This window comes from Sciurus carolinensis, chromosome 7 (assembly GCF_902686445.1).
Source record: "Sciurus carolinensis chromosome 7, mSciCar1.2, whole genome shotgun sequence".
NCBI lineage: Eukaryota > Metazoa > Chordata > Mammalia > Rodentia > Sciuridae > Sciurus > Sciurus carolinensis.
In genome coordinates, this window is record NC_062219.1 from 28,028,980 (window position 1) to 28,052,739 (window position 23,760).

At 39.3% G+C, this 23,760-nt stretch overlaps 1 protein-coding gene across 1 annotated transcript in view; it reads left to right on the top strand.

The window, feature by feature from the left end:
• The first annotated feature begins 2,174 nt into the window (after window positions 1-2,174).
• Window positions 2,175-23,760, top strand: part of Il20ra (interleukin 20 receptor subunit alpha) — a 38,911-nt gene continuing 17,325 nt past the window's right edge. The window contains exon 1 of the mRNA XM_047557126.1: window positions 2,175-2,574. Coding sequence (XP_047413082.1) covers window positions 2,484-2,574 — 91 coding nt within the window. The 5' untranslated portion in view covers window positions 2,175-2,483. The remainder of the gene's footprint in view (window positions 2,575-23,760) is intronic.

The following is a 23,760-nucleotide window of genomic DNA, read 5'->3' on the forward strand; positions in this document are numbered from 1 at the left end:
AGCAGGATCATAGTATTAATAAGTAGAAAAAAACATTAATTTGAATGTTTTTAATCATTTCAAGAAAATGCAGGGAAAAAAATATCTTCAAAGGATCCAGTGGCATTTATTTTGATATGGGAGGGACTAAGATGCTACTACCTGAAGTCAATAGAGGATCAGCAGTCCTAGTTCTGAGAGTTCAGACGTGAAGTTACTCAGGAACCTCCCTAAGGTGAAATCTGGGTCACAGGTAAAAAGTCATGATGAAACTCTTCACTCGCCTGCGAGCATCAACTGAATACCCCTCATGCCACTCATCCTCCCTGCAGAGGGAGTGGGGAGTTTGTTACCATGGAAGGGAAATGTGGACTGTCCTCTGACAACTTCCAAGGCGCACTTGAGGAAAGGAGAGGGTGGAGGAGAGGGCTGCAGAGAACTATTGGTCTCCAAACAAGGATTAGCCCATTTTGGGGGAGGGTCACAGTCTCACTGTCCCAACTCTACCACCCTTTCCCACTTCCTGGTTGGGGGACAAATTTTATAAAACAATAAAATGTTGCTGTTGGAGTGAAAAATGTTAGGTAATAAGGGAGGGCTATGCATATCTGCTTTAGCCTCCGTGAGGCCATGAATAAATCACATTTGAATAGAAATGCATATTAGTCCTGAAGCTGAGATATGAAAAGTGGTTGACCTAAAATGCTTTTGTAGCAAATCTATGCCCTACTCAACCTACAAGATTTAAAGTGATAGCAGTGGAGATAAACTAATATAATCTGTAACAAAAAAGTAAGAATCATAGCAATTCAAGGCAATACAGATGGTACTAGGAATAGCGTTCTTCTTAAAATGTTCAGGAATTACAACCAAGTCAATAACAGTCCACTGGGGAAAACTGCACTAGTTATTTTTAACAGAAAGCATTTGCTAAAAGGAATAGGTTAATCAGATGCTAGAGAACCAAAAAAGTAGAAAGGAATGCTGGGATTAAGACAGAGAGTAACCACTGGAAGCCACTGCCACCCTTAGGGAAAGGAACAAGGGAGAGTGTTACATCCCACAAGAGGAACTCACAAAATGGGGACTCTGATCCCTTGGGCCTGGCCTGCACAGAGCTGGTATTTCCAAGGATGCAGCGAGGTGGATTCTTTGCCAAGGTGAAGAGGCAAGATGAGACATTGCTACAATAACTCCAAAGCAAGTCCCAACTTTCCTCTTCCAGCTGTTTTCTTGCAGTGTCCTCTATCAGTGTAAATATTTTTTGTTTTTCTTTTTGTTTTGATGTTTTGTGGTGCTGGGGATTTAAACCCGGGGTCTTGTGCATGCAAGCACTCTACCAACTAAGCTATAAGGCCCCAAGTGGATGTGTGATTTGTGGAGTCCTAGTTTCAGCATCACAAAGCCAGAGTTCCAGCCTAAGGGACAACCTGACTTGGACTCTTCCTGTTTCTAAGACCTTCTGGCAAGGGAACATAGCAAACTTCGGAAACTCTGACTGGGGGTTAGAGCACTTGCCTAGAATGTGTGAGGCCCAGAGTTCAATTCCCAGTATGGTTTAAAAAATTTTTAAATCTCTTAAAAAAATTTTTTTAGGGAAATCTGGAAATTGTCGCATCCTTTTACTCCCTTCCCACCCAAATGATTTCTTGTTTTCTCAGTTACTGAAAACCTTTGTTCTCCTAAAATAAGGGTAATTGATTCAATTGATTCAATTTCACATCTCTTTCTCTGTGCATTTGAAAACAGGCATTAGGGAGGGGACACATATCAGAGAGGTAAATCTACTTCTGTATTTTGGGGCTGTGCACAACCTTTAGAACTACCTAGAAAGGACCAGCAGTGAGAGCAGGTCTCAGATTTTTTCCATTCCAACAATTTTTCCTTAATTTCACTCTTCCCATCTCCCACTAATTTGAGAATTGGACCTAAAAACAGACCTGAGGTGAAATATGAGCTACCGTTCAGAGGCCTGCGGAACTTCATTCGAACTGACTGCAGGACATGAAGTGTCCCTGTTCTCACCTGTAACACAAAAGAATATCTAACTTGTAGGTGGTGAAGTTTGAACTAAACCCAACAGATATGGCAGGGTGCCTAACAGTACGTTGGGAAATAACTATCCATTTCATGCTCCCAGAACTTTCTTCCGTTGTTAAATCTGACATTTTAAGTGACCGGCAGATAAACCTGAATACCAGAATCGCTTTGCGATGTGCTGACCTCACTCTTTAGTGGAGTGAGCTGTCACCTGCATAGTGACCCCGTTGGCGAGAGCGTTGAAACCGAGGAGCTGGAAACGCTCCACTCTCAGGTCTGAAACCCAGAGTGACTGGGAACCATAAGCAACGGGAAGCTGCCCTCCCGCTGGCATCCACCTGGGGAGCCCAGGAGAGCAGCGCGCAGAGCCAGGGCGCTCCGGGGAGGACACGCTGCCGCCGGTGGCTCAAGGGGACGTCGCACTCAGCCAACTGCCGCGGAGATGTGACCCAGTCCCGGCGCCCATGCGCGGCCCCGAGACCCGGGCGCCCGGTCCCCAGAGCCTGCCTTTGCTGCTGCTGCTGCTGCTCTTGGCCGCACCGTCTGGACGTGCAGGTAAGTGGTTGCGCCGCGGGTGCGGGTGGCGGACGTGGGGAGCCGGGTTTCGCTTTCGCTAAGTGGAGAGTGAGGCGCGGGGCGCCCTGCCCGCTCTCTGCACGCAGAGCCCTAGGGAGAGATTCGCCGCCATCTGCCGCGCCCGGGTTCGGGGTCAGGTTTGCGCGACGCCGGGTTTAGTGCCCGCCTTTGTGAGGGTTGGCGGTGGTCGCTCTGAGCGGTACCCGCAGCTTGCACCTTGCAGCCACCGTGCGGGACGCCCTTGCCCGCACGTCCCAGGTCCCCGGCCTGCAGAGGTCCGATTTGGATTCCGACACTCCCGGATCAGAATCCTGTGACAAGAACACAGAGAAGATTGCGTTTTAAAAAAATCCAAACTTCTGGAAGAAGTGCCAGGATCTAGAAGGAACAGCGCTTCTAGAGCCACATCCCCTGTCCTGGGCACATTTTCCCCTATGCAGTTGTGACCATGTACAGATACGTGCGCTTTCATTTTTCAGAAATAAGAACACTTTTCTCTGATTTATGACATCGGGTAATGGAGTCTTTTTGTTTTTCTTTTGCTCTTTTGAAGTTTAAGCTCTTTACAAATTGGAATCCGGTAAACCAGAATAATTCGTGAACTATGATTTTTTTTTCCTTCTGTATTTCTGTCGTATGAAAAAAATGTAAAGCAAGATAGCTGGATTTTTTTTATTTTAATAAAAGACAACAATCGCAAAGCTCCTGGGAAGACTGTACTTTATGTAGACTAGGTTCAGGGTTCTGTGACTTTGATCCCAGAACTGAAGAGCAACAGTGAATGTAGGGAGAAAAGCTATCTGAAACTGCCATGTCCTTCTAGCCAAAGTGGGGGCGGTAGTAGGAGAGTTGTGTAAGCTGAAGATAGGTACAAAGAAAAGTGTGCATACAGGTCTTGGAAGGATCTTTGTGGGGTTTTATTTGTTTTGAAAACAAAGTTTAAATTTAAACAAACTTATTTGAACCAAAATCCTCTATTCTTCTGCTTTCTGTTCTAGTAAGAGAAATATGCTAAGTCCAGATTTACATTATAACTGAGATTAATTTTTAACTTAAAACAACCTTTTATTATGTGGAAACTTTTTATTCCAAGGCAACAACAGAGTCATAAGCATTATCAGAGAATAAATTATCTTTGAAGCTTCATGTTTGAACCAGATTTGGCTCATACTAACTATGGTCCCTAATTATGGTTTATGTGATAAACTTGTTCTTTTTGCACAACCTTCAACCGGAAATTACTAATGGCTGTGAAAAATAAGAATAATGTGTTGAATTATTTTCATAATAATATAGCAAGGTGAATGTGGAATATATGGAGTGTCACTGTGTACCTTGTAATAAATAAACATTCAGAAACAGATAAAACACAGAAATACTTAAAGAAAATTTCAGGGGATAGCTGCAAATATTACATGTACAAAAAACACTGGTCAGGTTTATTTTAAATAGTCCTACATATTTCCAAACATTTATTAAAACATATCAATTCAATAGAAAGTCCAGAACTGTGATAATGTTCCCAGTTCATTTTTATTGTCCTGGATATCACTCCATCTTTCCCTCTTGGAAGGATTTTTGAAAAAACAGATATTATGCACAAAATAGTTTCTCTTCCAAATCCTAAATTTATCAGAAAGTTTAGTTGTCCATTAATAATCGCGATAGGCTAAATGGAAAGAGACTGCTTTTGATTTTGGCACACTGAGTCTTCAACTAAAAGACAATTTATTTGCTTGTTTTTCTTTAAAATCAAAGAGATTTAATGAAGGTAGTCATATTGTTGTCTTCAAAGCAAAATTTGCAGTAAACAAACACACAAACTTTTTTCTGACCCAGGAGGTCTTAGCATGCTCCTGTCATCTCTAGGCACTCTGGGGACTGCTGGGAAAACCAGGCTAGAAGGTGGATGTAGTTGCCTGGACACCATACCTACAGGTATGATAAAGATAAAGAGGTGTGGCCAGCATTATATAAACAGATATTTAAAGCCAATAAGAGAGTGAGAGACTTCCCAGGTCTTGTGTCTCTGCTCAAAACCTTTCAAAGGCCTCCATTTTTCTTGGAATGATGCTAAATTCTCCTGTAAGTGTTCTATGTAGCCTACTCATACCTGTCTCTCTAATCCTACTGTAATCCCTGCTATTCTGGCCTTTTTCTAGTTCCTAGAGCAAGTCAAACTGCTTCTCATCTTGAGGATTCATACTTGAGTGTTTCTACTCCTGACTGTCCTGGCTAACTCCTGCTCAGACTTGGCATCTCAGCTCCAATGTGTTCCCTTCAAGGAGTTCTGCATCCTCAGAGGAGAAAAATGCCGAGTTAACTCTGTCTACAAACCAATGAATCTAACTTTAGTTCTGGAGACTTAGAATGCAATTTAAATATTACTATGAGAACAATGCTTATTAGAACTAACACACTATAAGTAATACAATGAGGGTATTTGTTGAAATGTCTCATCTGATATAAACAGAGGCATAGGGTATCTTGTTTCACTGAGGAATTCTATGACATACTGCACATGCAGGTGCACACATATATAAATGATTCCAGTGAACTAACTAAACTTTCATAATTTTTTAACCTTTTATTTTGAACTAATTTCAGACATAAGAGGTGTAGATATAGTACAGGGTTCCTATGTACCCCTCACCTAGTTTCCTCCAAATTTTGACATATTACATAATCATTTTACACTGTAAAGAACCAGAAAATCATCAACACTGGTATAATTCTATTCACTAGAGACCTTACTTGAATTTTCCCCATTTTTCCAATAAATTCATTTTCCTGCAGGATCTCACATTTAATTTAGTTATCATTTCCCCTTCATTTCTAGGAACAGTTCCTTGGCCTTTCTTTGTCTTCATGATCTTGTTCTCATTATCTATATGTGGTGCTGAGAATCGAACCCAATGCCTCACACATGCTAGGCAAGTGCTCTACCACTGAGCCACGACCCAGCCCTTGTTCTCATTATCTACAGTAAATTGACTTATATGTTCAATTCTACATAGCCTCAGAATTGCCAACCTGTGCTCCTGTGAGAAACACATTTACTAACTAGATTACAGAACATGCATATAGTTCTTTAGTCTTTAGATTTATATTATCAGTCAAGATACTATTGACCAAAGTTATCTAAGTTATTTCTTTTTTCCTTCACCCCTTTTAGGTTCTATGATGCCTACACAGTACTCCTTTCTGATTTTTGTTATTTTTTATGACACATACATTTAGACTCAGAATTTCATATTAATACAGTTTCACTTGGTAGAGGTGATTTTCTGTTTGCTTCTCAGAGCGTAATATAAAAGAAAGCATGGCTTAATGTTTTATCTAGGATTTGTTTGGAATGGTGATCTTTAATGCCACTAAGGCTAATCTTTTCTGGAAAGAAAATTTTTCAATGATTTTAAATATTATCTCTACAAATTCAGTTCTGTTTTTTGAGGGTAAGCCATTGCACGCCCACCAAAATGGCTACTTTACTCACTGCATCCACCACATGATCAAATGCCTGGGATACAGTATGGGCATTCAACATGTGTTCTTTGCATCCAGCTTCCTCTCAGCTAAATAATCTAAAATCCCATTCCCTACAGCTCCATTTGTGTTTTGGCGATGTGGGAGATTGTAGAATTTATTTATACTACTTCTCCCATTTAAATTTTCACCCTCCCAACTTGGTATTTTTCCCCTCTACATCAAACCCCTCAACTCTACCTTCAGGTGACTCAGCAGCCCTTAGAGTTTTCATTTTTCTCCTCAATTAACTTGTGTTCATTTTTGAGGAAAGATATAAGCAAGCAACACACAAACGCTACGGTAAGTCTCTTAAGGCTGCCATAACAAAGAACCACAAACTGGCTGGCTGAAAATAACATAACGTGGTTCCAGAAACCAGAAGCCCAGCATCTAGATGTCAGCAGGACTGAGTCCTTCTGAGAGCTGTGAGGGCAAATCTCATCCATGCCTCTCTCCTCACTTCTGGTAACTGGAAATTTTTGGTATTCCTAATCTTGTAGGCACAAGACTTGGGATATATGGGATATCATATATGGGATTCTCCCTGTATCTCCCTGCCTTCTCATATGGGATTCATATGGGATTCTCCCTATATCTCTTTACACAGTTTCCAGGAAGACTATAAATGTCCATCTCTGTGTCCAAATTTCTACTTTTTATAAGGACACAAGTTATATTGGACTTAGACTCACCTGTTGACCTCATTTTAACTCAATCAACTCTGTAAAAATATTATTTCCAACTAAGGGCACATTCTGAGGTATTAGGAGATAAGATTTCAACTTATTTCTTTTGAGCAATACAATTCTATTCATCACACTTACCCTCAAAGACCTGTAGGGTAGTGAGCAGGATGTTTCTAGAGTGGTAAACATGCAGTCTCTCCAGCGCCTCCTCTTTAGCCCCTCCTGTGTCCACGGCTTAAGTGAAACTTGCAGAAGTGTCAGACCTGAAAGAATATTGAAGGCAGAAATGAGGGCTTCTCATATTTTCCATAACACAAATATAAGGGAGAGCCGTCAATGAGTGCTTAATAGAGACATGATGTTCAAATTTCTTTAGCAATTTCTTTGGCAAAGGGATTGAGTCTCCCTAGACTTCTGCCTCCTACCTTTATTCCATGAAGCACTTTTGCTGAAAATTCTCTCCCTTGCTCCAAGCAGAACCATTTTACATGTGAAACGTAACTATCTGTATTATTCTGTCTCAGCACCCCATCCATTTTGAATTTAAATACATATGTTACAAAAGGTCTACTCAGTTACCTACTAAATGCTCACATGTAACTTTTAAGTTTAGTTCACAGACTTTTAAGAGAAAAATTGAATTACAAATGCAGGGGAATGAAGTACTTAAGGTGATCAAATTGAACAAAACAGGATTGCCTTCATATTTATCTCAAAATGCATCTATTTTGAGTTTTCAAAAAGTTTAAATATATCCTAACCCAATGTGATTTTTTTATATAGTCTTCCTTGGAGTGCTTTTCATTCATTCTTCATTCATTCAGTGTTGTTCATATCAGGAACTATTCTAAGGCTTCTGGGTGAACAAGAAAGCAAGGCCCTTTTGTTCCTAGAGTCTCCAGACACAGACAAGTACATTGGAATATAAATGTCAGAATTAAGGAAAACAAGTTTCCTTAGATGCACAGAATAAGGCACCTGATCCAATCATGGCATCAGGCAGTGCTTCCTAAAGGACAGGTCCTTTAAACTGAGACTCACAGGAATTGTTGGTTAATTTGTGTTTGTGTATATATGTATATACATATAATATCACTTCTCCCTGTTTGAGGAGAAAAGATGAATCAGAAAAGAAAGTTGATGTCCAAATAAATCTTATTACAAACACTTTGAACACTTTTAGGAAAAAACAAATAAATTCAATGTAGTCATAGGCAGTGTGCCATCCCTATTATGTGAAATATTTGCAATTCATTGTAAATGTTGTTCTTCTTAATTTAAATATTAACGGGGAAGTAAAGCTAAAAACCAGCTCTAAACAAATACTATCTGTAAACTACCAGGTATTAATATTCCTTTACACATACATTTTTTTTTCTTATAAAGTTTAAAATGAACAAACAAAAAACCAACAACAGCAAAATCCCATGGAAAAGATGAACCTTCCGCGAGGGGTGCTTTTATATGAGGAGAAGTCAGGAGCTCTGTCGCTATAGGCTGACCTCGAGGGCATTGGCAGCTTTGTGGTCTATGGCTCTTTGCAATACGGAATCAAACCACAGTTATGAAAAGGCACTCGTTTGCAGCTGTGGTTTCTACCTTAGGTACTATTTCCCACTTCCTGAGTCCACACAGTCCTTTCAAGGCCCTGTTAGCTTTAACGGACAAGAGCAAAGGGAATGACTGAATCGATCCAGTCTCCATGTTGTTCCTGGAGAAGTTCCAATGTTGTTAATGCAACTGCAAATTGAATAGTGTCTCCAACAAAGTCATGCCCAACCAGAACCTCAGACTGTGACTTTATTCAGAAATAAGGTCTTTGCATATGTAACTAGTTAAGGACCTCATGATGAAATCATTCTTGGGTTAGAGTAGACTGTTTATTAGGAAAGGACTCAGAAAGGTCATATGAAGACAAGGACAGGCAGAGATTGAAGTTACGCCACCACAAGCTAAGGAACGCCCAGAGCCCCAGAAGCTGGAAGAGGTAAGGCTTCTAAGGGAGCATATCCCTGAAGATACCTTGATTTCAGACTTCTAGCCTCCAGAACTGTGAAAGAACACATGTCCATTGTTCTAAGCCACCCAGTTTGTGGTATGTTATTATATGATCCCTACAAAACTAACCGTAAGTGCCTTTGACCCTTCTTTATAGGTCCTCTCATTTTTGCTCTGCATTTATCCTGACCACTCACTTTGTTATATCTTGCAAAATACTATAAATACCTGAATGACCCAGTCTTGTAGAAGATCTATGCAGAAGTGAACCCCTATTCCTTTTAGTGCATTTACTAACAGCTTAGTTCAACCTGAAGAGGTCTGATCTTCATTCTGGTTACCCTCAAAACAAAAGTGTGCTTGTCACTATAGAGAAGAGTTAGCCTACAGGAAAACAGTTCACCTTCTGACGATGTTTGCTGTGTCACACCTCATCTTTCTTGGTGTTCCATTAGAAAGTCTGATCATTCTCTCAGCCTCATATGCCTCAAAATCCCAACCAACGGATTCTATTGATTATTTGCTTGAGAACTAAAGGAAACTGCTACATGGAATTACTTCTCAAAAATACTTCTGCTGAAACAGAAAGTTCTTGCAACCAGGAACCCAGGGCAGAGGGGGAAATAGGGTGGCCAAGAAGTCAGCAGATAGAAATTCCAGCCCCTCCTCTTCCACTCCCTCTTTATGAGCAAGTCGCTTACCTTGAATGGACTACAGTTTCCTTACGCATGAAACGTGCCATGAAGGAGCAGGGCTCAATGATTTCTGAGGTCCGGAGATGGTCAGCATCTGTACCTAGACTCAGCCCATTCCCTGCTCACAGGGCACTACCTGACACCGGACCGGTACTTCACTGGACCTTGTTCCCTCCAATTGCCAGAAACAACCTGCTCCTGTCACTCCCTGTCCTCAGGCTGGCCAGCCCCACAGACCTTTGCCTCCCCACCAGCTTTCCACTCACTCTCTCTTGCACTGACACCAGCCCCTGCACAACACTCTGCAGACTGGCCTCATTACATCTCCCCCAATGTGCCCCCTACAATACTACTTGAGCAACAATACAGCAATTTATTTTCTCTCCACAGACTCATTCTAACTCATACAAGTGAGTGGATTTCAAGTCATTCTTTTCCATTTCCTGATCACAACCTGATGAGGGATTACATCAAGGACATATTTTCTTATACATTTCTGCTGTATGCTCCACTGGCTTAAGTTAACGCGCAGTACTATGCTCCAGTGGCTTAAGTTAACCTTTCAGCCAGCAGTACACCATCACCCAGTCACACCCAGTTACACACTTTGTAATCCAGTGCCACAGTGACAGCTTACCAGAGCTCTTGTGAGCTAGACGGTAACTTGTGCAGGAAGATTGTCCAACAGAGGCTAATGAATCGCATGTGACTGGAGGAAATGTGTGTCTTGTGCCGTTTCTATCCACCACCATCCTCTTCCATTCACCTATCTCTTTTTCACAGATGAGTAGTTCATGGTAACGTTTGTTACTGATAGTAATGCTAGTTGTTTTATAAAAATGGTATTTCAAATTGTCATGAATAGTAAATGTTTAAAATGAATAGTAAATATTTGCATGGATGGAAGGAAGGAAATAAGTATAGAAGGCAAGAATGAGCAGATAGGTGGGCTGATGAGGAAAATGTGCTCAAGAGATGTCAGGAGAGAACTGAGGAGCATTTGAAGCATCCCTGTACACTGATCCAGTGAGCAAAGTGAAAAATTTACTACTTCTGACTATGGGGAAACTATTTTTCTTCATTCTTCCTTTCCAAAAAGAAATATAACCATACCTCAGGGTTAATCAATCACTAACAATTAGCTGTGCTGGTTTTCTCAAATGATTTGTCAAAATTAAATTCTGTTGTTTCTTTTCTTTTACATCTCACGTGAAAATGTAAATTAAATAAATAAACATAAAAACTGAGGAAAGTTGGTCTTAAGAGACACGTGATCCTTATGAATGAGGCACCATGGAAAAGGGTGTCATGAGGGAGAGAGCCACCCTGTTTTTTTCATCCCATCGATCCTATTTATTCTTTGCTAAATAGATTTGCTAATGCTTCTCGACTTACTTACTAAAGCGCTTACAGGTTGAGTGGCCCTTATCTGAAATGATGTGGGCAGCACGTTTTCAGATTTTGAAGTTTTTCAGATTTTGGAACATATACATGTATGTGTATATGTATACACATATATTACCTTGTAGGCTATGTGTATAGGGTAGATTTGAAACATAAGTGAATTTTGTGTTTAGACTTGGGTCCCATCACCCAGGTGTGTGTGTGTGTGTGTGTGTGTGTGTGTGTGTGAGATATATATATGAGAGTATATATACATACATATACTTGGGTGATAGGACCCAAGTCTAAACACAAAATTCATTTATGTTTCATATCTACCCTATACACATAGCCTACAAGGTAATTTTAGGTAATATTTTTAGTGAACCCTTGTTTTTTTTTTTTTAATTTTATTATTTTATTGTAAACAAATGGGATACATGTTGTTTCTCTGTTTGTACATGGCGTAAAGGCATACCATTTGTGTAATCATAAATTTACATAGAGTAATGCTGTTTGATTCATTTAGTTATTTTTTCCCTTCCCCCCCACCCCTCCCACCCCTCTTTTCCCTCTATACAGTCCTTCCTTCCTCCATTCTTGCCCCCCTCCCTAACCCTAACTCTAACACTAACACTAACCCCCCCCACCCTCCATTATGTGTCATCATCCACTTATTAGCGATATCATTTGTCCTTTGTTTTTTTGAGATTGGCTTATCTCACTTAGCATGATATTCTCCAATTTCATCCATTTGCCTGCAAATGCCATATTTTTATTATTCTTTATGGCTGAGTAATATTCCATTGTATATATACACCACAGTTTCTTTATCCATTCATCAATTGAAGGACATCTAGGTTGGTTCCACAATCTGGCTATTGTGAACTGAGTAGCTATGAACATTGATGTGGCTGTATCTCTGTAGTATGCTGATTTTAAATCCTTTGGGTATAGGCCAAGGAGTGGGATAGCTGGGTCAAATGGTGGTTCCATTCCAAGTTTTCTAAGGACTCTCCACACTGCTTTCCAGAGTGGCTGCACTAATTTGCAACCCCACCAGCAATGTATGAGTGTACCTTTCTCCCCACATCCTCGCCAACACCTGTTGTTGCTTGTATTCTTGATAATCGCCATTCTAATTGGGGTGAGATGGAATCTTAGGGTGGTTTTGATTTGCATTTCTCTTATTACTAGAGATGTTGAACATTTTTCCATATGTTTGTTGATTGCTTGTACATCTTCTTCTGTGAAGTGTCTATTCATTTTCTTAGCCCATTTGTCGACTGGATTATTTGCATTCTTGGTGTAGAGTTTTTTGAGTTCTTTATAGATTCTGGAGATTAGTGCTCTACCTGAAGTATGATTGGCAAAGATTTTCTCCCACTCTGTAGGCTCTTTCTTTGCATTGCTGATAGTTTCCTTTGCTGAGAGAAAGCTTTTTAGTTTGAATCTATCCCAGTTATTGATTCTTGCTTTTATTTCTTGTGCTATGGGAGTCCTGTTGAGGAAGTCTAGTCCTAAGCCAACATGTTGAAGCTCTGGACCTACTTTTTCTTCTATAACATGCACTGTCTCTGGTCTGATTCCGAGGTCCTTAATCCATTTTTAGTTTAGTTTCATGCATGGTGAGAGATATGGGTTTAGTTTCATTCTGTTGCATATGGATTTCCAATTCTCCCAGCACCATTTGTTGAAGAGACTATCTTTTCTCCATTGCATATTTTTGGCCCCTTTGTCTAGTATGAGAAAATTGTATTTTTTGGGGTTTGTGTCTGTGTCCTCTATTCTGTACCATTGATCCACCTTTCTATTTTGGTACCAATACCATGCCGTTTTTGTTACTATTGCTTTGTAGTAGAGTTGAAGATCTGGTATTGCGATACCCCCTGCTTCACTCTTTCTACTGAGGATGCTTTAGATATTCTGGGTTTTTTATTCTTCCAGATGAATTTCATAATTTCTTGCTCTATTTCTGTAAAGTACATCATTGGGATTTTAATTGGAATTGCATTGAATCTGTATAGCACTTTTGGTAGTATGGCCATTTTGACAATATTAATTCTGCCTATCCAAGAACATGGGAGATCTTTCCATCTTCTGAGGTTTTCTTTAATTTCTTTCTTTAGTGTTCTGTAGTTCTCATTGTAGAGGTCTTTCACCTCTTTTGTGAGATTGATTCCCAAGTATTTTATTTTTTTCAATGCTATTGTGAATGGGGTAGTTTTCCTAATTTCTCTTTCTGAAGATTCATCACTTATGTATAAAAATGCCTTAGATTTATGTGCATTGATCTTATATCCCGCTACTTTACTGAATTCACTTATGAGATCTAAAAGTTTTCTGGTGGAATTTCCTGGTTCCTCTAAGTATATAATCATATCATCAGCAAATAGGGATAGTTTGAGTTCTTCTTTTCCTATTCGTATCCCTTTAATTTCTTTGGACTGTCTAAACCAGACAGAGACACATCGAGGAAAGAAAATTTCAGACCAATATCCTTAATGAACATCGACGCAAAAATTCTCAACAAAATTTTAGCAAATCGCATACAAAAACATATTAAAAAGATAGTGCACCATGATCAAGTGGGTTTCATCCCAGGGATGCAAGGTTGGTTCAACATCAGGAAATCAATAAATGTCATTCACCATATCAATAGACTTAAAGTCAAGAATCACATGATTATTTCAATAGATGCAGAAAAAAGCATTTTATAAAATACAGCACCCCTTCATGCTCAAAACGCTAGAAAAAATAGGGATAGTGGGAACATTCCTTAACATTGTAAAGGCCATCTATGCTAAGCCCATGGCTAATATCATTCTAAATGGTGAAAAACTGAAAGCATTCCCCCTTAAAACTGAACCCTTGTTTTGACTACAACCATGACTTGGGACTGGGTGGGGACCACTTATAACATCACATGCACATTGAAAAATTTTCAAATTTGGGAGCAGTTCCGATTTTAAATGCTCAGCCTGCATGTACATTGAAAAGTCACAAGCTGTTGACATTCTTCACTACAACTCTTTGATAATTTTTTTTTAAAGCCAATCTCCATTTTCCTCCTTCCATGGTCCTTTTGTTCATTTACCGTTTATCTTTTCTGCCTGACGTTTTGCTTCCAGAGCTCCAAAGTGTAATTGTTTTCAAGACTCCCTTACTTTTTCTATTTTTTTTTTCACATTTTTATCTTGCTGGCTTTCTGAAATTTTCAAGCAATGGAGAAATTAATGAAAGAATTACATTGCCTCTGGGAAGATAAAAAGAAGCAAAAATTATTTGAAAAGTAAGTGAAACATGCATGTTGATATTTAATAAATATCCATTGATTGAACTTGGAGTTTCCAATTGCAGTTCTTTCCAGTGTCTCAATAAGTCTCCAATGGTTTATCCTTGACCCTGCTCTTTCTTTTATGTTTTTCTTTCTGTGGCACATTATCAAGTAGTGACACCAATCCGTATCTGAATCTACTTTTCCACAGGTACTATGGTAATCATTATCACTTTAGAGATCATGATATGTGGAGAAAATGAGGTTCTTGTTTTCTAAAAAGGAAAAGAAGGGAAGCCAGCCATTCAAGAGATGACATAAGCTAGCAGGGCTGGTCCCCTAACAAACAACAGAGCAGACATGTATAAATGAAGAGTGGCATCCGCCAAACAGGCATGTTGGGAGGCTCTGCACAAAGTACCCCACAGCAATGAATTTCTTAAACTCCTCTTTTCAGAGCTGCAGGTGGAGCCTGGTACACTTAAATCTGAATATCCTGTTCAGTACAAAGCTTCATCTTTAGAGGGTGAATTGCACTTTCAGAAGCATTTGAAACTGCTTTCAACAACTTTTGGGAACCAAGCCGGGAAATGCTATGTTGAGAGAAAAATAAAAATATAACCACTAAAAAAAATGATATTGAATTTTTTACATGTCTATAAACTACTTCTGCAGAAAATTTTAATCCAAAGGAAGCATCTCTCAAATGCCATGAACTGCGCAGTACCATGGAAAATAAACTACTTTGAAGATGAATACCCTCCTTAAAGGGTAAATGCCAATATATTTATCTCTAAACTAGTCTGTAGTTTGAAGTCTTGCTTGCTCTCAAGCACCAGAAGCAAAATATTCACAAACATGTTTAAGCACATAGATTTATATATTGAGGCGTGGCCATAAAGAAATAACACTGATTTTTCTGCATGACTTACTCATCACTCATCCATATAAATGTGCACATACTTGGCAAGGAAATTATGTATTCATGGGTTGTATCCCAGACTCAGAAAATACCTGCTCCATGAGAGCTGACCAGTGGGGACAGTGGGGAGTTTCTGCTCCCCACTGTACCGCAGTGTCTATTGCAGTTTCTATTTCTAGCTCATCGTAGATGCTCTTCTTTGAATGCATATCACCATGAACAGCACCACCAGGAAAAACTTCAAGACAAATTGTTAGCCTCACTGGATTTCTTCTCTCTCTTCTTAGAAGTTACTCTCTGTAACATGCAAAATTTTCCCACATCAAAGTCCTGTGGAGCATTTCCTAAAGGCCATAGGTGAGTATCCTAGAAGAGAGAGCCCTGTTGCAGTCAGAACCCTTGGGTGTGAGCATCCACCAATGGCTGAATAACTAGGACAAGTCATTCAGCCTGCCTCAGCATTGTCTACTTAACTGTAAAATGAGAACAGGAGCCATGAATGACAATCCCCAAGGTGATAATTATCCAGTTCTTTCTTTGTGCCAGGCACTGTTCCAGGCGCTCTGTTTAAAGAATCTTATTTAATTACCCCAGCAGGCCCAAGAGGCAGGTCATTGTTCCATTTATCCAAATGCACAAATTCTACAAAAGTTAAGTAATTTACTTAAGGGCACACAGTTAGTAAGTGCTAGAAGATGGGTAGTTTCCCACGTGTCTAGAAACACCACTAGAACAAGCATTCTAGAACCTCTCTGACCTGCTCATGTAAACAGTTACTGGAAGGCAGCAGGATAGGATAGGCAGCCCGTGCCCTGTGTAATGAACAGTACAGTGAAACCGAGACAGCACCCAAGTACCACCATGAGTTGTCAGAGAAACGGCAGTACGGATGGGAGATCAGGGAAGAAACTCAAGTTCAAAGTAACTGATAATGAGCACCAATCCATGCCCTTCCTTTACGCAACACAGTGCAGTCTTTCTTCTCAGGGAAGTTGCACCTGAATCATATTTTAAGTGCCATTTAGAACACTTACTTTTCAAGGGCACTTGATATATAATTAGGAGGGAAAGGAAGAGAGATCCCTTAATATTTTTTCAAGATAATTGGTTTACAACTTGAGACAGAAGAAAATATGTCTTTCAACATGACAAAGTTAGACCAATACTTAAGATAATCTATTAGAAGGCAGTCATACCTGTTTCGCTCTTCTTTGGTGATTAGAATGCAGTTATTTACAAATTTTACTTCCTGAAATTGGCTAATCACCCTCTAGTGTTTCTCATGCATTAGTTCTTTGTAACCTCTCACTCAGGGATGGTATTTTTTTCTTACAAGCCTATTAAGATATTTTCCTATTGCAGTATGTAGCAACCACTTGCCAAGGGTTACTATGCCTTCATTAAAAAGCAACTCTGAACTGGGCACAGTGGCACACGCCCCTAATCCTACAACTCTTGGAAGACTGAGGCAGGAGGATCACATGTTCAAGGCCAGCCTCAGCACCTTAGTGAGACAGTCCTCAAAATAAAAAATAAAAAGGACTGGGAATGTAATTCAGTGGTAAAGTGCTCCTAGATTCAATCAACAAACAAACAAAGCTTCTCTCAGAATGTGCCAACCATGCTGCTCCCTGTGTGTAATGGAAGCTTACCTGGGTGATTTCAAGCTATGAACATTTGGTGGTTCACGCTTCTCTACCCCAACTGAGAAGATCATGTAAATCTGAGTCCAGACCCATTGCCATGATTTCCATCAGCCCCACAAGTACCTGATCGGTTTCACTCAAAAGCATTTATTTGCCAGGTTCTGTGGACACAAAGATCTTCCAAGACATGTTGCCCCGATGTCAAACAACTCAGAGCCTCATTGTTCCTTCATTGCTCCAGTTTAGAAGGACAGACTGAGCTGGAACATCTGGGTTCTTTCTCTAAGCAAGACTGGGCAGGGCATCCTTAAGTCATCAGCTTGAGTAACTCTAATGATCCCCAAAATGAAGCCCCCAGAAGTGCCGCGTCTACACTGGTCCATGATCACATTGTCCTCAATGGAAAGTCAGAATGCCTCAGCCTCAAAAGGCAGTGGTGTGGGGAACCATAGAGGCTGGCTACCTCTGCTCTTTGTGAGTTCACCACTTGTTACTGGTGTTCGGCAGACACTAATCTTTGCATAGTTTTCCCTACAAAATAAAATGGAAATAGCTTGTGCTCTTGGGCATAAAATTAAAGCTGCAGCATACTTAGATGATGACCTGAGATATTATCTTTGAATCCATTAAGAGAGTGTGGCACACCCTTGGACTGTACCTAGAGACCTATATTCAAGGTACTTCTTTTAAAAAATGTAGTGGCCTCACTTTATAAAACTGCACCATTGAGTTCGTCCTAGACTCACTTGTCAATCTCATTCTCTGCCTTGGAAAAAGACCCAGGAGCAGACACGGCTCTTCCTCTCTTTGCTGCTGTAACACAGGTGACACTGGGCTAGAAGAAGCCCCAAAAGGCCAGGTAGCATAGTCCATTCAAGCTGCTATAACAGAATGCTGTAGATTGGATGGTTTATAAACAACAGAAATTAATTTCTTACAGTTCTGGAAACTGGGAAGTCCAAGATCAAGGTGGCAATCAATTTGACATCTGGGGACAACTCCATTCCTGATTTGTAGACAGTCATCTTCTCACTGTTTCATGGTAGAAGGGAGGAGGAATTTGTCTGGGGTCTTTTCTATGAGAGCAGTAATTCCATTCATGAGGTTTTCCCCCTGTGACCCACTCACCTCCCAGGGACCTGCCTCCAAACAGCATTACACTGGGCATTAGGATTTAACCTCTGAATTGAGGAAGGGCACACTCAGCTTAGAGCATTAATGTATAACAAAAGGAATATAAGCACTCAGCGGGAACACTAATCTAAATGACATGGCATACAAGATACAGGTAACCGGTCATTACTTTGAAGTTCATTAAATGGACCCCACCTTGCCAACCCCTCACAACTTTGTTGAAGCTGAGGCCATTTTTAATCCCTACAACTCAAGGGGACCTCGTCCAGAGCAGAGTCAGGAAAGTAAGTTCAAAGGGCCCCCAGAATGCCTGCCCTTTCCCTCCATCTTCTGAGTTCCGTTTTCTCTTAAAAGTTTGGTCTCCTACCCAGATGTCTAAGTCAGGAACGCTCACCTGAGGGGAGGCCATGAATACCCCACACGGCATCACATCATGATCATGTTGCTAAAAATAGCACAGACCAATAGTCATTGAATGATGCACTTGTAGAGGAACAAAAATCTTTTAGTTCCAAAAAGTACTACAGGCAGAGGGGACCAAAATTATAAAGGCATAAAATAGCCAATTAAGTTCTGGTGTTGGAGGTAATTAATGGGTGACTGGTGACAATGTGCATTTCACAGAACTGCAAAAGATGAGGTCAGATCAGATCATGAAGAGCCAGGCGCCAACCAAAGTTGTGATGGTCCAACATTCTCCAGTTATGCAACTGTGTGCACCATTTAATTGCTTTTTAATGTGGGATGTGAAATTTGCATACTATCAGAGAATCAGAACTGTGCTTCCAGACCATAAGTCTATGGGAACAAAAACACTTTTCTCACCCATAAATTAGCACATGACTCAATAATGATATGGGTGTGACTTGTTTTCACTTAGGTATTGATCAGATTATCTTTTCAGTACTAGCAGATTAGAAAAATGACATCTCAGTTGGAATGTTTATTCAGGAGTTCTTTATAGTTTCCAAACTTGATACAATGCCCAATTTTTTTGCAAATATTTTTAAAACCACAAAAGAACACTAGTTGTCAATTTGTCTTTCTTTTTTAAATATGTCATTTCTCTTCCTTATTAAAAAAAAAGTGCTGATTCTATTTCTTACCTCTCCTTTTCATCATCAAAACAGATAAAGGGCAAGGATTCCTTGACATGTCCTCACTGTATACTTGGGTTTTTTGTTTATTTGGTTTTTTGGGTTTTTGGATTTTTTGTCATTATTGTTTGTTTGTTTTGCTTTGTTTTTTACTTTTTAATGGTGTCTGTCTTCCCACTGGCCTGGGAGATCTATGAGGAGAGGAACACATTATTCACCATTAGATATTTAGGATGGGCATCAGAAGTCATTTCCAAGGGCTGCTGAAATAAAGTGCCACAAATCGAGTGACTCAAAAGAACAGAACTTATTTTCTCACCGTTCTGGGAGCTAAAAGTTAAACTCAAAGCACTGGTAATGCCACATGCCCTCTGAAGTCTCCAGAGAAGACTTCCTTCTTGTTTCTTCCAGCTCCTGGTAATCCCAGGAAGTCCTTGCCTTATATATGCATCCCTCCAGTCTTGGCCACCATCTTTACACGGTGTTCTCCCTGGGTCCCTGTGTCTTCACATGGCCATCTTCTTTTAAGGACATCCATTATATTGGGCTAGCCCACTCTACCCCAGTATGACCTCATCTTAATATATGCAACAACCTATTTGCAAATAAGGTCAAATTCTAAAGTACTGGGGGTTAGGACCTCAATGTATTGGGGGGCACAACTCACCCCATAACAACACCCTAAAGTATTAGTTAAATGAATAAGTAAGATCATTCTTGAACTGATAGTTCTCATCATTCAGATGGGTTTGACTGTAATGTGTTCTATATGTGAGAAAATAAAGCCAAGATAAATATATATATATATATACATATATTATTTTATATATAGATATATATATGGTACTTGAGTTTTGTTACCATTTCAGATTAATACAGGTCCTATACTCAGCAACTTAAACCAGAACAGACTCAAACACAATATTCTTTTTTTGTTTTAGATTTTTAAATTTACAGCTTTATAGTTACACATAGTAGTTGGGTTCATCCTGACAAACTCACACATGCATGGAATTTCAGTTCATTATCTCCCCCCTTTTCCCTCCTCCTTTTCCTCTATCCTCCCTACCCTCTCCCATTCTCCTCCCTCTAGTCTACTAGACTTGCTTTCATTCAATTATTTATTTATATTTGATTGGTTCTTTCTATGCATGAAGGTGAAGTTCCCTGTGGTGTATTTATCTATGCACATAACTTGATTTTTTAAGACCTCATTCTGCACTACCTATCTCTCCACTCTACCTGTCAATCCCCTTCTACATTACTGATATTCCCTATATCTTTGTGTTATCCTATTCTTTCCTCACCCTTTCCTTTATTTTACTCTAGCTTCCACATATAAGAGAAAACATTCAACCTTTGAATTTCTGATTTTGGCTTATTTCACTGAGCATGATTTTCTCCATCTTCTAGGAATGCTTACCTTTGTCATCACCTCATTGTCTGAGGAATGTGCCATAGGAGGAATCATGTTCCTACTTGTATTCTTTAGGACCAGATGCAGAAGGAAATATTCTGGCAGGAAAAGGAAAAGGGTCTCCTACTATAAGTATGGTGGAATTAAAAAAAAATTCTGACCAGATCAGTATCAACTATTTAATACTTAAATCGTTTTATATATGAGCATCTTAGAATAGTACACATTTTCCCATCAGCCTTGCCTTGCCATTGTTTAGATTATAATTAGTATGAAATGGTGGTAAGTGAGGGTGGGGATTAAGATCTCTGAAGCCAGTTCCTCCACTTATTATCTGCATGAACTTGTGCCACTTAACTTCTCTGTGCCTCAGTTTTCTCATCCGTATCATGGTGATGATAGTGATACCTTACCATGCCTACCACAGGGCTGCTGTGAAGATGGATGAGTTGGTTGTGTAAAGCACATAGAAACACACCCACTGCATGGTAAGGAGTCAGTAAAGGTTAGCAACTTTTTTTTTTTTTTTTTTTTTTTTGTGGTACTGGGGATCGAACTCAGGGCCTTGTGCTTGCAAGGCAAGCACTCTACCAGCTGAGCTATCTCCCCAGCCCAACTATTTTTATTATATACTAACCAATTTGCCTCATGTCAACCAAATACTATAACATATGAAGGTCTTCCACAATATGTAGTATGTTTTCTAAGCCTTGTGCAAACTGAGTGTTATGTAGATACTATAGCCACTATTAAAATGTAGCCTCTGCATCACAATACCAGAACTTAAATTATATACTACAGAGTTATTGTAACAAAATGGCATGGTATCAGCACCAAAACAGATGTGTAGACCAATAATACAGAATAGAAGACACAGAGACAAACGCACATAAATACTGTTATGTCATACTAGACAACAGCACCATAAATATACATTGAGAAAAGATAGCCTCTTTAACAAATGGTGCTGGGAAAACTGGAAATCCACGTGTAGCAAAATGAAATTAAACCACTATTTCTTACCTTGCACAAAACTCAACTCAAAGTGGATCGAGCACTTAGGCCTTAGACCAAGACCCTGCACCTACTAGAAGGAAAAGTAGGCCCAACTCTCCATCATGTAGCTTAGGAACCAACTTCCTCAACAAGACTCCTAAAGCACAAGAAGTAAAATCAAGAATCAATAAATGGGATGGTATCAAACTAAAAAACTTCTTCACAGCAAAGGAAACCATCAAGAGTGAAGAGAGAGCCTACAGAATGCAGAAAATCTTTCCACCTGCATCTCAGATAGAGTATTCATCTCCAGGGTATATAGAACTCAAAAAACTTAACACCACAAAAACAAATAACCCAATCAATAAATGGGCAAAGGAACTGAACAGACACTTCACAGAAGAAGAAATACAAATGGTCAACAAATAAATGAAAAAATGTTCAACATCTCTAGCAATTAGAGAAATGCAAATTAAAACTACACTGAGATTTCATCTCACTCCATCAAGAATAAAACTAACAATAAATGTTGGTGAGAATGTGGGGAAAGAGGTACACTAATACATTGCAGGTGGGAGTGCAATTGGTGCAACCACTCTGGAAAGTAGTATGGAGATTTCTCAGAAAACTTGGAATGGGACCACCATCTGACCCAGTTATCCCATTCCTCAGCATATACCTAAAGGACTTAAAATCAGCATACCATAGTGATGTGGCGACATCAATGTTTATAGCAGCTCAATTCACAATAGCTAAGCTATGGAACTAACCTAAGTGCCATTCAACCAATGAATGGATAAAAAAATGTGGTGCATATACACAATGGACTATTAGTGAACCATAAAGAGTAACTTTCCTATGTTCATATATGATTACATGACCCGTGAAACTCCACATCATGTACAACCACAAGAATGATATCCTAATTAGAATGTTGTACTCTGTGTATATATAATATATCAAAATGCATTCTACTGTCATGTATAACTAAAAAGAACAAATTTTAAAATATGGAAAAAATAGCCTTTTATCCTGTGGTTTTTAATTGTACCTAAAGACCTCTAGTGTTCTTCTGAAAAGAGAATTAGTGAAGGGAGCAAGCCATCCAGGTAAGAATCCTTGTAACTTTTCTTTGCAGGAAGGTCAAACTTCACTGTAATAGGAATCATATATTTCCACTGACCAGAGATAAATAATTAAATTTCATAATTAAGAAATTTATGGTCAAGCAAGGTGGGGTACGTCTATAATTCCAGCAACTCAGAAGGCTGTGGTAAGAGGATTGCAAGTTCAAGGCCAGCCTCAGCAACTTAGTGAGGCCCTAAGAAACTTAGCCAGACTCTGTCTCAAATAAAATATAAAAAAGGCTTGGGACATTGTTCTGTGGTTAAGTACACTTGGGTTCAATTCCTGGTACAAAAAAATATATATATATAAGGCTAAACTGATTCAGATAGACAATTTACTACCAACCCACAGCAAATGATCAATATCTATTTCTGGAGATAAAATTTCTATGAGCAGAAAGGCAAGATGTACTGTGTCTGAATCAAGAAAGATGACTAACACAGCTTAATTTGCTCTGATAAAAAGAAAATGGTTCAGAAACCAACAGACCATACCATAACAAGGAATATATTTTGTGTCCTGGGGAGATTTAAAGATAAGATATGACCTACTTTGCTCATGATAGGGCTGCTCCTGGATAATACTTTGATTAATTGACAAGGAGATGGTCCCAAACTGATATCTTTTCTGCCTATGAAGTCAAAAAATAATGTCAACCCAAAGACAGAATCTGAACTATAAAGACTGCAGTATTCTTTCTGCAGAAATAGCGTACAAATCAGTAACATCCACTTTAAGATGCATTTCTGTTAAAGGCGTTTGCTACTCTGAAACCTTGACATTGTACTCACAGTAAGCTTAACTAATAATTTATCTTTTTAAAAAAAATTGAAAAGTTGTTGCTGTGATTCTCACTTTCTACTAAAAGGATGATGAGTCTCTGGTTTTCTCACTGGATTTTTATTTTCTTCATGAAGATAAAGGAAATATTTTTTGTTGTTTGTTTGTTTTTTGTACTAGGGCTTGAAACCAGGGACACTACCACTAAACCACATCCCCAACCTTTATTTTTATTTTTTACTTTGAGATAGGGTCTTGCTAAGTTGCCAAGTCTGGCCTTCAACTTGTTGTCCTCTTACTTCAGGCTCCCAAGTCATTGAGACTAGAGATGTGCACTACCAACCCAGCAAATCAAATACTGAAAGGAATATTTTTCAAAATTATTCAAGCAGGAGTCATTTATAACATTTATAACATTATTGGGAATGGAGGGGTCATTTTTTCTCAAATTTTAATCTGTTTCTTTACTTATTTTTTT